We start from the raw sequence: 14,379 nt of genomic DNA on the forward strand, positions 1-14,379 counted from the left end.
CTGACAGTTGTGCAGAAAACCATCATTGACACCCTCCATAAGAAGGGAAAGCCTCAAAAGGTAATTGCAAAAGAAGTTGGATGTTCCCAAAGTGCTGTATCAAAGCACATTAAAAGAAAGTTATGTGGAAGGGAAAAGTGTGGAAGAAAAAGGTGCACAAGCAGCAGGGATGACTGCAGCCTGGAGAGGATTGTCAGGAAAAGGCCATTCAAAAGTGTGGGGGACTTTCACAAGGAGTGGACTGAGGCTGGAGTTAGTGCATCAAGAGCCACCACACACAGACGGATCCTGGACATGGGCTTCAAATGTTGTATTCCTCTTGTCAAGCCGCTCCTGAACAACAAACGTCAGAAGCGTCCTACCTGGGCTAAAGAAAAACAGACCTGGTCTGTTGCTCAGTGGTCCAAAGTCCTCTTTTCTGATGAGAGCAACTTTTGAATCTCATTTGGAAACCAAGCACCCAGAGTATGGAGGAAGAATGGAGAGGCACACACTGCAAGATGTTTGAAGTCCAGTGTGAAGTTTCCACAGTCTGTGTTGATTAGGGGAGTCATGTCATCTGCTGGTGTTGGTCCACTGTGCTTCATTAAGTCCAGGGTCAACACAGCCGTCTACCAGGAGATTTTGGAGCATTTCATGCTTCCTTCCACAGACGAGCTTTATGGGATGCTGACTTCATTTTCTAGCAGGACTTGGCACCTCCCCACACTGCCAAAAGCACCAAAATCTGGTTCAATGACTGTGGGATTACTGTGCTTGATTGGCCAGCAAACTCGCCTAACCTGAACCTCTAGAGAATCTACGGGGCAATGCCAAGAAAAAGATGAGACCAAACAATGCAGAAGAGCTGAAGGCCGCTATTGAAGCATCCTGGTCTTTCATAACACCTCAGCAGTGCCACAGGCTGATAGCTTCCATGCCACGCTGCATTGAGGCAGTAATTGCTGCAAAAGGGGCCCAAACCAAGTACTGAATACATATGCATGCTTATACTTTTCGGATGTCCGATATTGTTCTAGGTACAATCCTTGTTTTATTGATTGCATGTAATATTCTAATTTTCTGAGATTGTGGATTTGGGATTTTCATGAGCTGTAAGCCATAATCATCACAATTATGACAAATCACAGCTTGAACTATCTTGCTTTGCATGTAATGAGTCTATCTCATATATTAGTTTCACCTTTTAAGTTGCATTACTGAAATAAATGAACTTTTGCACGATATTCTAATTTTTCGAGTTTCACCTGTACTTGTCATTGTTTTCCAAATTACTTGTTGAGTATATCATTTGATATGGATGAATCAATTTCCTGAGAATTTTAAATGGCTGATTTGGAGTGTCACATTTTATTTCTTTTATGGATTTTGGTAGTTGGAAGACCCAAATATTTGCATCACTGGAGGGAACAAAGCTTGAAGATTTGGCTATTTTTCACCATGGGTATCTTTGTGTTTTTTAATTTATTTGGTTTGGTTCTGCAACCCAACAAGACAGACTGAGACTTCAGAGGAGAATCAGAACTGCAGAAGAAACAGTGGCTACCAACCTGCCTTCCACTGAGGACCTGCACACTGCACGAGTCAAAAAGAGGGCCATAAAAATATCTACAGACCCCTCGCATCCTGGATATAAATTGTTTCAACTTCTCCCCTCAAAATGATGTTATAGAGCACTGCACACCAAGACAACTAGACACAAGGACAGTCTGTCAAACTACTTACTAAGTCTGCATTGGTATTATTATTAATCTTCTCATCATTCCTATCCCCCATCTCCTCCCACTTATGATTGTAGGACTGCAACTTTGTTGATTGTATCCTTACAATTTATACTGATTGTCTCCTAGTATGATTTGATTGCTTATTTGTACCCTATGGCTATCTTTAAGTGTTGTATCTTTTTATTCTTGATGAATGTATTTTATTCTCCTTATGTACACTGAGAGCACAGGGACCAAAGACAAATTCCTTGTGTGTCCAATCACACTTGGCCAATAAAGAATTCTATTCTATTTAAATGTGGACATGGAATCTCTTCTTCTTTTGGGGATAGAAGTTAGCAAAGAAATCATGTGGTGTTTTTTAGTCAGTGGGCTGCTCCCAGGGAGGCTTCCACCATTCTGGAGGAGATAAGCAGCTTCCAAGAGTGGCCTCCAGGATCTCCAGCACAGCCTCTCCTGTTCTCTCACCCTCTTCAACCAGGGGCACCACCATGCAGTGAATGGGGAGCCATACAGATGCTCCCTCTCCAAACAGAACAGGAAGGTTGATGTCTCAATGGGTAGCTACCTGCACTTCTATCTCCCACAATTGACCCTTTTGGAAATCATCGGAAACCCTGGCTCCAGGAAGTAAATGTAGACCAGCCAAAGATGTGGTTAATCTGAGTGGACCATTGCAAATCAGGTGGACTTGAATAATTAGAAATTATTTTATGAAAGACAGGTACCATTGAATGAAAACTAATTATTCCTCTCTTCTGAACAAAATTAAAACTGAAGCATAGCAACATTCATTATCAATTCTATTTCTAAACATTTCTAATTCTTGGTGGAATTATTATTTGAAATTAGTAGTCTGCTTTAGTTTCAAGCATTTTTAATTTCATTGCATTCTGCTTGGTCTAACAGCCAACATAGTCACATTGTTGAATTGGGTGCATTCTGTGTCAATAGCTTTGCTCTAGGAAGTGAGTTGAAGTAAGCATCGTGCAAAACAAGTGGAGTTCACAACCACGCCAGACAAACTGCTATTGATTTATTGCTCATGTTTCCTAAGGTGTATAAATCAACGAGAAGCAATTGATTGCATTGATCCACATGGATTTGTTATTTATTTCCCTTTCCCTGTTTATTGTGAGCCGCCTGGAGTCCTTCGGGAGTGGGTAGCATACAAAACTAACAAACAACAAACAACAACAACACAAGACTCCAGTCAATTAAAGATGCATCGGATCAACACTATCATATTTAAAAGGGAGAGAAATTGCTCCAGTTGAAAAAGTAACATGAGAACAAGGAGCTCTGGAAGACCCCACAAAGAGGCATAAATGCATTAGGGCTGTGTGTGAAACATCAAAGGGCTGCTTGAATTTGAGTTGTGAGTGAATCATGGTCTCAAGGGAAGTGAAGTGAGGACCTGGAGCTCTTCAAAGTCCTTGGCAGATTTCAGGGGTTGCCAGATACTTCTTGGGTGGTACAGATGGCATTGCAGCTTCCATTCTCCACCTGGAGTTTAGTGAGTTGCCCCTGATTAGCTGGTCAATGAGTTGGACAGCTCTGCCAGGGCAGCCAAGCTTCGGGACATCCTACTTGTGGAGCCTCTTGTACAGTCGAATCTTGAGTCTGCCCCATTGCAATCGGGAGTCAGGTGGCCTCTTCAGGCTACAGAGCCCAGCCCCATCCTCACTTTTACCTGTGGCAAATGCGGATATTCTCCTTGTGGGTTTTCAATGTCCTTCCAAGGCATTCCTTTAAAAGGTCTTCTGCAACCTTGGGGTGAACCTTCCGGGTTCACCCCATGCTAAGATTTCCATTGTCTCAAAGGTAAATCTATCTCTTAACTTCTCCCCTGTTGCTGATACTTTTTACCTGGCCTTTCACAATTCACAAATGGATGTCAAATCTATTGGACTGAACCTCTTGGAGATGCAAATAAGAGCACCCTTTATGCATTGTTGCTCTCTTTACCACAAAGGATGCTCCCTGAGTGTTGTCAATGGCGTTTGTCCCACAGGGCCCAAGGTAGGACACCTTATACCATCGTGGTCAAATGATTGTCCAGTCTATTTTTGGAAAACTCCAGTGAAGGAGCCCCCAAAACTCCAAAAGGCAAACTCTTCCATTGGTTATTTGTTCTCACCGAGAGAAAATTTCTCTTTACTTCTAGGTTGGATCTCCATCTGTTACTTCTTGTCCTACCCTCTGGTGCTCTGTAACTCAATCCCCTCTGCTCTATGACAGCCCCTCAACAACTGGAAGGCAATAGCAAGGCAGTTATCATGTCCTCAAACTTACTTTTCTTTTGGCTATATATATCTAATTCCCCTTTACATTTGTTCCTTTAGACCCTTCACATCCTGGGCATAAATATTTCCACTCCTCCCCTCAGGACGGTGCCCTAGGGCAGGATCACCAGCCTTTCGGACCTCAAGGACCACTAAATTAATAATTTTAAATCCCATGGACCACTAATATGATTTTTTAAAAGATAAATAGTATTTAGTGTAATATAAACATGCAAATATTTTTTCTGAGGACCACCGAAATTTTCTCACGGACCACCAGTGGTCCATGGGCCACCAGTTGGTGTCCGCTGCTATAGGACATTGCATGCCAAAATAACTAAACCCAGGGACAGTTTTTTCTCTCATGACATCACTCTGAACAGCTAATTCTCACACAGTGTCTTATGTCTAAGTATATTTACCCATGTTGTATGGCTGTAGCATTATTATTACCTTATCTTCTTATTGGTATTATTATTACTACTACGGCATTGCTTTGAGGCATTCTTCTGTACTGGAGACAAATTCCTTGTGTCTAATGACACTTGGGTCAAATAAAGCATTCTATTCTGCTCTGTTTCTCTTCTCTATTCTTTGCTTTCTCATTCCCCCTTTTTAAGGTCATCCAACTAATGTTATTTTGTCAGCAAACATAGGCACCTTACTACTCAGTTGTAATTTAGGAGAAAGTTGCAAGGGGTGACTTTAGGAATGTCCCTATTAGGGGCCTGAACTGCCTACACAAATCTAATCTCTGCTACCCTTTTAACTTCTTGAGTCTTTGATTGGGGTTCTGGTCCAGGGCTTCCTGGTGTGCAGAGAAATTCTGAATAGTCAGTGGGAATCATTCGACTTCTACAGAAGCCTTTTGACGTTTTTTTAAAAGAGCTTTGTGGGTGGTCACAATTAGTGATATGCATTTTTGCTTCATAATTTTACGGTAATCTTCTCCCCATTCCCACCCCAGTGGGCAAGCTTTCTGTTTTCTGAGGAAGTTCCCTTCATATTTCTGTACTGTAGGGCCTTGATTGTCGTGGCCAATTCTTGGATAATTTTCTTGATCTGTACTATATTTTCTACCTGACCTGCCTATTCCCAAATTGATGGTGAGATTGAACATTTCCTTTGTAAGTTTTTTCCCCCAGACCTTCCCTGACTTTTAAGAGATTCCTCTTCTGATATCAAATGCGGCTCTGTCCTCAATTTCCCATTTACACACATACATTATGGCTGGTTACCTTATGGTGACTACTTCCCATGAGGTTTTAGCAGCACTCAGCTGAGTGAAACCAGGCTGACTGGCAGGCTTAAAAGCAGTGACTGTGAAAAGGATCTTTGAGTCTTAGTGGACAACCAGTTAAATATGAGCCAGCATTTTTCTTACCTAAGGGTGACATTTTATTTTTCTCTACATTGAATTTCATTTTGTTAGACTGAACACTGGGCCCTACGTAACAAAATGAAATAGAGAAAAGTGACAAGAAAAAACAGAAGTACACATACAGACTGGATGAAACCAGGCTTAATAGCAGGAACTGTGAGAGGGATCTTGGAGTCTTAGTGGACAACCAGTTAAATAGGAGCCAGCTGTGTGTAGCGGCAGCCAATAAAACCAATGAAATCCTAAATTGCCTTAACAGAGAGATACAATCAAGATCAAGGGAGGTACTAATACCACTGTGTAAAGCCTTAGTATGACCACACCTAGAATATTGCATCCAATTTTGGTCCCCGCACTATAAAAAAGATGTTGAGACTCTAGAAAAAGTGCAGAGAAGGGCAACCAGGATGATTTGGGGACTGGAGGCTTAAACATACGAAGAACAGGAACTGGGCATGCTGGTCTAGTTAAGAGAAGGACCAGGGGAGACATGAGAGCATCTTCCAATATTTGAGGGGCTGCCCCAGAGAGGAGGGAGTCAAGCTATTCTCCAAAGCCCCCGAAGGCCACACAAGGAACAATGGATGGAAACTGACCAAGGAGAGATTCAACCTGGAAATGAGGAGGAATTTTCTGACAGTGAGAACAACCAACCAACGGAACAGAAGTTGCCTTGAGAAGTTGTGGGAGTAGGATCTCCTGTTTGAGCGGGAGGTTGGACTAGGTGACCTCCAAGGTCTCTTCCAACTTGGTTCATCTGTTAAAGATGCCCGAGAAGGGAACTGCTGAAGGACCTGGACGAGAGAGCCTCCAGACGATTACAGGACGGAGCTTCTGGGGCCGGGGGGAAAGTGCCGCGGGGTCGGCCGGAGCTCGCCCGCCAAGACCCCAAGCGAAGCCTGTCCGGGCCATCCGCATCTCGCCACGGGCCAGGCCGGGTATTGGGGGCGCTGGGCTGGGCTGGGGCAGCGGGCGGGCCTGGCCGGGGCGGGCTCGAGATCGGGGGGGGGGAGCGCCGGCCGCCCCTGCCACACAGGCAAAGCTTCGTGGCGCCCTCCGCCCCCGGAGCGGAGGCGGGACCGGGGCTTTCCTCGCCGCGATTGGCCGCGGCCTCCCGGATTGGCAGCTCGGCTCCGTCGGCTTGACGCGGGGAAAGGGGAGGGGGCGAGGGGGGGGACCCGAAAGTTTGGCGGGGCAGGAAAGCGGGGCGACCTCACTTTGCCGAGCGGCGCCCCGGAAGGAGGTCGGGAGGAGAGAGGCGGGAGGAGACGCCGAGGGGGCAGCGCAGCGCCCGGACCTTCCCCGCGCCAGCCGAGCCCCCGAGCCTCCCCAGCCGCGCGCCGGGCCAGCAGGCTGCGCAGGGAGAGAAGCAGCAGCCGCCGCCGCCGCCCAGCCCATGGCCGTCTAGGAGGGTCCTGCCGGGGGCGAAGGGGAGGGGAGCCGCCCGCTTCTTAGTCCGAGAGCCTCCCGCAGCGCCTGCCGGTGTCGGCAGAGCAGCCGCCCCGGAGCGCCGCCGTCCCACTTTGCGCCTCGCCCGGACCAGCCGCCGACATGGACACGCACACCCGGTGGAAACGGCGGAGCTGGCTGAAGCGGCCCGGGAGCCTGGCGCTGCTCCTGCTCGCCGCCCTCGCCCACAGCCGCGCAGGTAAGAGCGCCCCAGCATCCGTCCCGAGCAAGCGGCGCGCCCGGGAGCCCCGCATCGCCTGCCTTCTTCCGAGGGGGCCAAGTCAGCGGAGAAGCCTTGAGCCACGGAGAAGGGGAGGGAAGGGGGGGGGAGCAGCGGTTCTTTAAGAAGGGCGAAGCGTTTCCCTCCCCGGCAAGAGTTCGTCGCCTTTGGGACGGCTCCTTTGGGGCGGGCAGAATCGGTGCCGGTGGCTGCAAACTTTTTCCCTGGGACAGTCGGGAGCTTTGCAAACGGGGAGGAACTTAGTGTGCGGACGCCCCCATGTGCTGCCTCGGTGGGACCCGGCGCTGCTAGTGGATGCTGCTCAGGCGCCTGTTCAAAAAAGGGGTTTCTCACCCGGCCATCCTATGCTGCCTTTGGAAGAAAAAGGCTCCCAATATTCCTTCCATATCTGCCACCCAGGAGGGGAGGAGAACTGGCGTTCTTCTCTTCCAGCGCTGGGTGTGGATTGAAGTCCCTTTTTACATTTTAAAGCTGTATTGCTATGGAAGTGATCTCAAAATGCTAAAATATGTCACTGTTAACAGCGTCTTTTTAGGATGCAGCCATATTTCTATACTTCTGTAGCAAAATCAATCAAACATGACATCATGACTGTTGCAGAATCCCCAGGGACTTAACAGACCAGGGGAGAGAACCAACCTCAAAAAATGATGGAAACAGAAGTAAACTGGGAAAATTCAGCACATTTGCTTGTTTATTCTGAGGCTGGCATTGGGGTTGAGATAGTTGGGTGAAACGAGTTCTCTGCACTTGATGGGAAATAAAGGACTAATACCAAGGGAGGGGCGTGTTTCCCAAACCTGAACCTCCCATTTTTCCTGAGCACAAAAGAGAATGACAGGAGCCCCTGGATGTTCTGTGCAGCAAGTTCATGTGTGCATCTTGGCTATAGTGGCACACTATACCCACCGTGCCAGCGAGAGATGCACAGGGCTCCGTGCCAGTGGAATCCCTGTTATGGCTCCCTCATAGGTTGACGATGCCACTTGGCTTCACAAGCAAAGGCAGCTGACCTCGTAACTGGCATCCGTGTCCCAAGAGCTGACCCGTCAGATTATTTGCTGCTGGGCGGCTCTGTCTTTGTGTTTTGAGAGAGAAGTTGCTCGTAGTAAGCTCCGTGGAAACGGGTGCAGCTTGACAAACCTTGGGAAGCCAGAACTGCCTTGGTAGCCAGAGTGAAGGCAGAGCTGCTCCAAGGCAGGCACAGATCTCGTGGGAACTGGGACCCAGAAAGTGGCTTTGAAGGTCAGACTCCAGAAAGCTTTTGCACGTGTAAATGGCCAACTCCCCAAAAGATCTCCAGAACTTTGCCATTAAGTGTTGCAGTGAATGCTTCTTTAATATAGAGACAGTTTCATTTGAATCAGAGTTTTCCGTCTGAGTGTGCATTAATTATTTAGAGTTGGTGATAAAAGAAATGCTTACCAAGAAAAGGACATCTTTCAAAGGAATTCGGTGCTTTTATGCTGTTCTTTAGGCCAAGGACTGCCAGGTGTTAGCTTTCTGGAAGGGTAGGGACGCAGTTGCCATAACCTATGGACACCTCCCCCCCCATGGCTATTCTCTGCCTCATCACAAACTGATAAGACCCTCCAGGTGGGTTCAGGTGTGCAGCTGTTCAGCTAAGTACCAAGGTCAAGTAGGGAGTATCTGAGCATGTCCAGCCTCTCCCCCTGCTGCACCGTTTGGGGATCACAGGGTTGCTGGTGGGAGCATTGGCACCCCTTCCAGCGCTTGGTGGTACTGTGATTGCCCCCTTCAAAAGGAAAGAGGATTTGTGTGACATCCCCCGATGATTTCATTGGGATTACTCAGCTCAGAAGCCTGAGCTCAGATGTCATGCTTGCAGGAGCCTTTAAAAAATATTGGGATCTCCTTCCCTAGCAGTCCTTGACTTAACTTCGGGAAGCCCCCTTTTGTGTGTTTGATGAGCTCTTGAATCCATTACTTTGCATGCCATGTGGATTTGGCTAATGGAAATCCACTTTGTTGAGAGATGAATGTATTACCGAAGTAAGACTGGGTCTTATATTAATTTTTGCTCTAAAAGATGCATTAGGGGTTATTTTCATTAGGTCTTATTTTCGGGAAACATGGCACTAAATGCATTCATCTGACGGGCTTATTTTGGGGTGGTAGGGCTTATATTATGAGCATCCTGAAAAAACCACGCTAGGACTTATTTTCCAGTTAGGTCTTATTTTGGGGAAAACAGGGTAGTAGAATAGAAGAGAGCTGGAAGGGACCTTGGAGGTCTTCTAGTCCAACCCCCTGCTCAGGAAGGATACCTTGTACCGGTTCAGATGTCATCAATCAGTCACTATGATGAAGTGAGGAGGGGAGGCAATTGCACCATCAGCCCTGACAGGAGGAGGTCCGAGGCTCTCGGGGCTTGGGTTGGGCAACAGGCCTCCTTCCATCTTGGCCTGCCGATGAACCACAGCTGCCTTCTAACTAGGGCCATCAGGAGCTGTTTAATGTGCCAGGCCTCATCCTGTCTTCCTCTGCCTTCAGGAGGTTATCGTTGGCTGTGCCTGTGGCAGCGAATGAGAGACAGTAACAGATTTCATCCTGGATCAAAGTTGGGCAGGGATCCCAGCTTCCAGGGCTGATGGCCCGGGAAGGGATCAGGCGAGGATCTGGAAGGGATGGGCGGGACGAACACTTGGCTGCGCTCCTCTCTCTCTCCCTCTCCATCTCCCTCTCCCTCTCTCTCTCTCTCTCTCTCTCTCTCTCCATCTCCATCTCCCTCTCCCTCCCTCCCTCCCTCCCTCCCTCCCTCTCTCTCTCTCTCTCTCTCTTTTCAATGCTGGGTTTTTCCTGCCATGACATTCTTGCCCCTTGGCCTCCTTGGAGGCCTCTCGCTGGATCTGGAAAACCTTGGAGAAGGAATTCGTTCTGGAGTGGATGTCGGGATCCATTTTGCATTATACAATTCACATCAGAGATTTCAGAGAGCCAGAAGTTGTTTATTCTGGAGTTGGTGAGTGCTCTTTTGGAATGGAAGGACGGCCCCACCCGGCCCTGAAGTGCCTGGCTCAAGGCCGGCCAGCAAGTCTCCCAAATGCATTGGGGTTGAGCCTGGGGGCTGCTTTGCTGCAAGAAGTCTCCCCCCCTCGCAGCGCAGCAGCCTGGCTCCGGGCCTTTCCCCGATCAAGCAAAATGTATGACGTAATAGTTCTGCGATGACTTTCCACCAGTGAAGTCGGGTTGCATCATGGGTCTTTGTCTGCCAGATTTTGCAGGGAGGGAGAAAAGAAAAGCAGCGGTTGCAAGAGAAAGGCCCTTTGGCTTTGGAAGTTGGTCATGCGGCACTTTTCCTCCCCTGGTTGAGCATTGTTTCCCCATGCCATGGCTGCACTGCTTCGGTGGATTCCCACCGAATCCTGGGATTTTGCAATGATTCTGGCCAGAGGTACAAGGGGCTGCTGCAGTGGTCAGCCGGGGACCCTCTCCACTTGGTGGTTCTTCTGCAGGGGAACGAGCGGATGCTGCTTTCGGAGGGACCCGCTCCCCCAAGCAGAGTTCCAGCCTTTGGCATCGCCCTGAAGAGAGCAGTAGTGTTTGATCCGAGGCAGGTGGTGGGCATTGGAAGTAAATCTCGTGCCATTTGCATAAGCTGCCTTTGCTACATTCAGGCCAGCTTGAAAACGGAGTGGAATGAAGAGGAACAAGGCTGGTTTTCTTCTTTGTGCTTCTGCTGCGTGCCAGAAATCCAGATGTGGGAGATGAAAGGCCGAGAGCAGGTGTGGATGTGATCTCATACTCAGGAGTGGTGCTGTTGGCAGGAGGGTTGCCAACATCTGGAAAAGCATCCTCCAATCCTTTTGCCTTGGGAACATCATACAGCAACAGTCAGGGGCACACAGCTTCCATTTGGATTTGGATTTTGGATTTATTAGACATTTATAGGCCGCCCTTTTCCCTGAGGGGACTCAGGGCGGCTTAAAATCAAAAAGGAAGGGGAGTGTAGGACAATACAAAAAGAAATGTGCACAAAAGTAAATTAGACAGTAAAACTCAACATTCACTCAGCATTCGGGAGGGGCAAAAATAAGATTATCCCCAGGCCTGACGGGCTAGCCAGTTCTTGAGGGCTGTGCGGAAGGCCTGGACGGTGGTGAGGGTACGAATCTCCACGGGGAGATTGTTCCATAGTGTCGGAGCCGCAACAGAGAAGGCTCTCCTCCGAGTAGTCGCCAGTCGGCACTGACTGGCGGATGGAATACGGAGGAGGCCAACTCTATGCGATCTGATGGGACGCAGGGAGGTAATTGGCAGAAGGCGGTCTCTCAAATAGCCAGATCCACTACCATGGAGCGCTTTATAGGTGGTGAGTAGGACCTTGAAGTGCACCCGGAGATCGACAGGTAGCCAGTGCAGCTCACGGAGGATCGGTGTTATGTGGGCGAACCGTGGTGCGCCCACGATCACTCGCGCGGCCGCATTCTGGACTAGCTGAAGTCTCCGGATGCTCTTCAAGGAAAGCAGCTGGCCAAAATGTTTTCTAATGTGGCTGTGGGAGGACATGCAGACCAGGATCTCTGGTTAAGATTGCCTTTCTTAGATTAAAAATGTATCTCTGTGTGTTTGTGTGTCAGAATTGCTTCTGTCCCTCTGTCTTGAGGGTGTTGAAAGAGACACCTGGGAAATGGGGTTTTATGAATAAGTGCAGCAACAATTAGAGGAAGTCTTTATCCAGTGGGCCCTTCAGTCTAAATGTCCACGGAGGTTCTCAGCCATCCAGGTCATGGTTGTCCCAAAGGTGCTTTTTTCAAGAGACAACCGGACTTCCTGGTTTTTCTTGGAAGACATTTCACTTCTCATCCAAGAAGCTTCTTCAGTTTTTTGGATGGGAAGAAGCTTCTTGAATGAGAAGTGAAATGTCTTCAAAGAAGTCTGCTCTGAGAGAGGCTGGCTCCAGGACTTTCCCTGGTCAAGCAAAATGTGTGATGTAATAGTTCTGCCTCGACTGAAGCTGAAGAAGCTTCTTGGATGAGAATTTAAACGTCTTCAAAGAAAAACCAGAAAGTCCATTTGCCTCCTGAAAAAAAAAGCCCCTTTGGGACCCTTCAGTCTAGGCTCTTCCAGGGAAACCAGGTGGTGTCCTTAATTCAAGATACTGAGTTGGAACATGAAGTGCCAATTATAGCCTTACCTGGAAGTCATGTGGTTAACTTTGGGAATACCAAGGGTGATGTTGGTGTTGTGAGGGTCAGCAGGCAGAATTCCCAGCTGCCGCTGCTTATTGTGCTTGTAGCTGCCAACCTGAGAGTGAGAAGAGGACTGGCTGGCATAAAGGGTTGAGCTGCTGGCACTCCTCAAGTGAATCTTTATAAAGTCTGGATGATTTTACAGGAGCACAAACTGGGTGAGTGGGGGGCTTCTTTCGAACATGGAAGGCCAGGGCCACATGTGAAAGCTTGATTAATTGATTTATTGCTACTCATGCCTCTGCACAGGAACCTTCTCAATGACTGGTGGCCCCTGCTTAGAATTAAATTAGGGTCCATGGCACTCAAGGGAGGTTGGACCAAGTTTTTCCTGTGGCTACTTAGGGATTCTAGGCTGATCCCTCTTTTGACTCCATCCCAGGTTCTGCCATCTCTCCTACAGCTTCCAGGATGTGGATCCTGCCCTAACCCACATGTAGACCTTATGAATGGCGTCTTAAATGCAGGCCAAAACACTTTTCTGTCCCTTGTTGTATTTGTAAACAGACATAGCTGAACTTTCTGTGACAATTGCTTTCAAGTAACAGGCAGGCTCACCGTGCCTTTCAGTGGGCATGCATGTACAGCTGATGATGATGTTGGGCAGCCTCCACCAACTTGCCCCTCTCCAGATACATTGGGAATCTGGCTCACTGGCTTTGCAATGGAAGCACCATCTTATCTGGAGGACATCAGACAGTGGAAGGGGCTTTGGGTAGGGTTAGAAAAAGATGTGGAGACTCTGGAAAGAGTGCAAAGAAGAGCAGCTAGGATGATTAAGGGATTAGAGGCAAAACATATGAAGAACGGTTGCAGGAACGGGGCATGGTTAGTCTAGTGAAGAGGACCAGGGGAGCCATGATAGCAGCCTTCCAATACTTGAGGGGCTGCCACAGAGAGGAGGGGGTCTAGTTATTTTCCAAAGCACCCCAAGGCCAGACAAGGAACAATGGATGGAAACTGACCAGGGAGAGATTTAACCTGGAAATAAGAGGAATTTTCTGACAGTGAGAACAATCAACCAACGGAACAGAAGTTGCCTTCAGAAGTTGTGGAGCTCCATCACTGGAGCCTTTCAAGAAGAGACTGGACTGCCATCTGTCAGAAATGGTGTAGGGTCTCCTGCTTGGGTGGGAGAGGGTTGGACTAGATGACCTACAAGGTACCTTCCAACTCTGCTAATCTGTTAGAGTAACTGAGTCTTGGAACCTGGGAGAGAACTCCAGCAAACCTCCTGGGAAATTGATAATGTTCTGCAGAAAATTCAATCTTGTTTACAAAAGCAGGACATTGGCATTCTGAGAATAAAGCCAAAACTTCTGAAATGGTTCAATTCCTTGATATTCAACAGAATGTTTTTCTGTCTTTATCTTCATAGAAAGGTTCATTTGCTTTTGACTGTTCCACATCCAAACTATGACATTTGGAACCAAACATTCCTGGCTAATTAGAATTGCAAAGAGACTTCACTCTCCCCCCCTTCAGTTTCCCAATGTCTGGTGGTTCTGTTGCTGTTGGCGGAGCCCGTCATTCCTGAGAAGCAAAGTAACATCTGTCCATCACTCTGCTCCAAAGCCAAGAGGGAAGTGATTCCTAGATGCCCCAGCTAAGTGCTCAATGTGAGGAGCCAGCACTGAGGTTGCAGCCCTTCACAACTGGGCTGCTGGGCCAAGATTGTGGAAGATTGGTGACATATTAGTATTGCCGGCCCCTTTTCTCTCTTTGACAGACAAGAAATATCTTGCAGAAAGGTTGGGTTAGCCAGCAGTGGCAATCTGTGAATTACTCCTCATGTGCAATCTAGAAGCTATTTTAGCAGGCTTAGTGGGGTTTTAGATTAGATAAGATTAACAGAGTTGGAAGGGATCCTGTAGGTCATCTATAGTTTATAGTTTAGTTTATTGGGATTTATATGCCGCCCTTTTCCCTTTTCTAGTCCAACATCCCACCCAAGCAGGAGACCCTACACCATTTCTGACAGAGGGCAGTCCTGTCTCTTGAAAGCTTCCAGTGATGAAGCTCCCACAACTTCCGAAGGCAACTTCTGTTCCTGGTTGATTGTTCTCACTGTCAGGAAATTCCTCCT

At 48.0% G+C, this 14,379-nt stretch overlaps 1 protein-coding gene across 2 annotated transcripts in view; it reads left to right on the top strand.

Annotated features, from left to right (window-relative positions):
* Positions 1 to 6,591: 6,591 nt before the first annotated feature.
* Positions 6,592 to 14,379, top strand: part of COL5A1 (collagen type V alpha 1 chain) — a 251,115-nt gene continuing 243,327 nt past the window's right edge. For both annotated transcript variants that reach the window (XM_032232562.1, XM_032232563.1), the window contains exon 1: positions 6,592 to 7,038. In XM_032232562.1, coding sequence (XP_032088453.1) covers positions 6,942 to 7,038 — 97 coding nt within the window. In that variant the 5' untranslated portion in view covers positions 6,592 to 6,941. The remainder of the gene's footprint in view (positions 7,039 to 14,379) is intronic.

This window comes from Thamnophis elegans, chromosome 16 (genome assembly GCF_009769535.1).
Source record: "Thamnophis elegans isolate rThaEle1 chromosome 16, rThaEle1.pri, whole genome shotgun sequence".
NCBI lineage: Eukaryota > Metazoa > Chordata > Lepidosauria > Squamata > Colubridae > Thamnophis > Thamnophis elegans.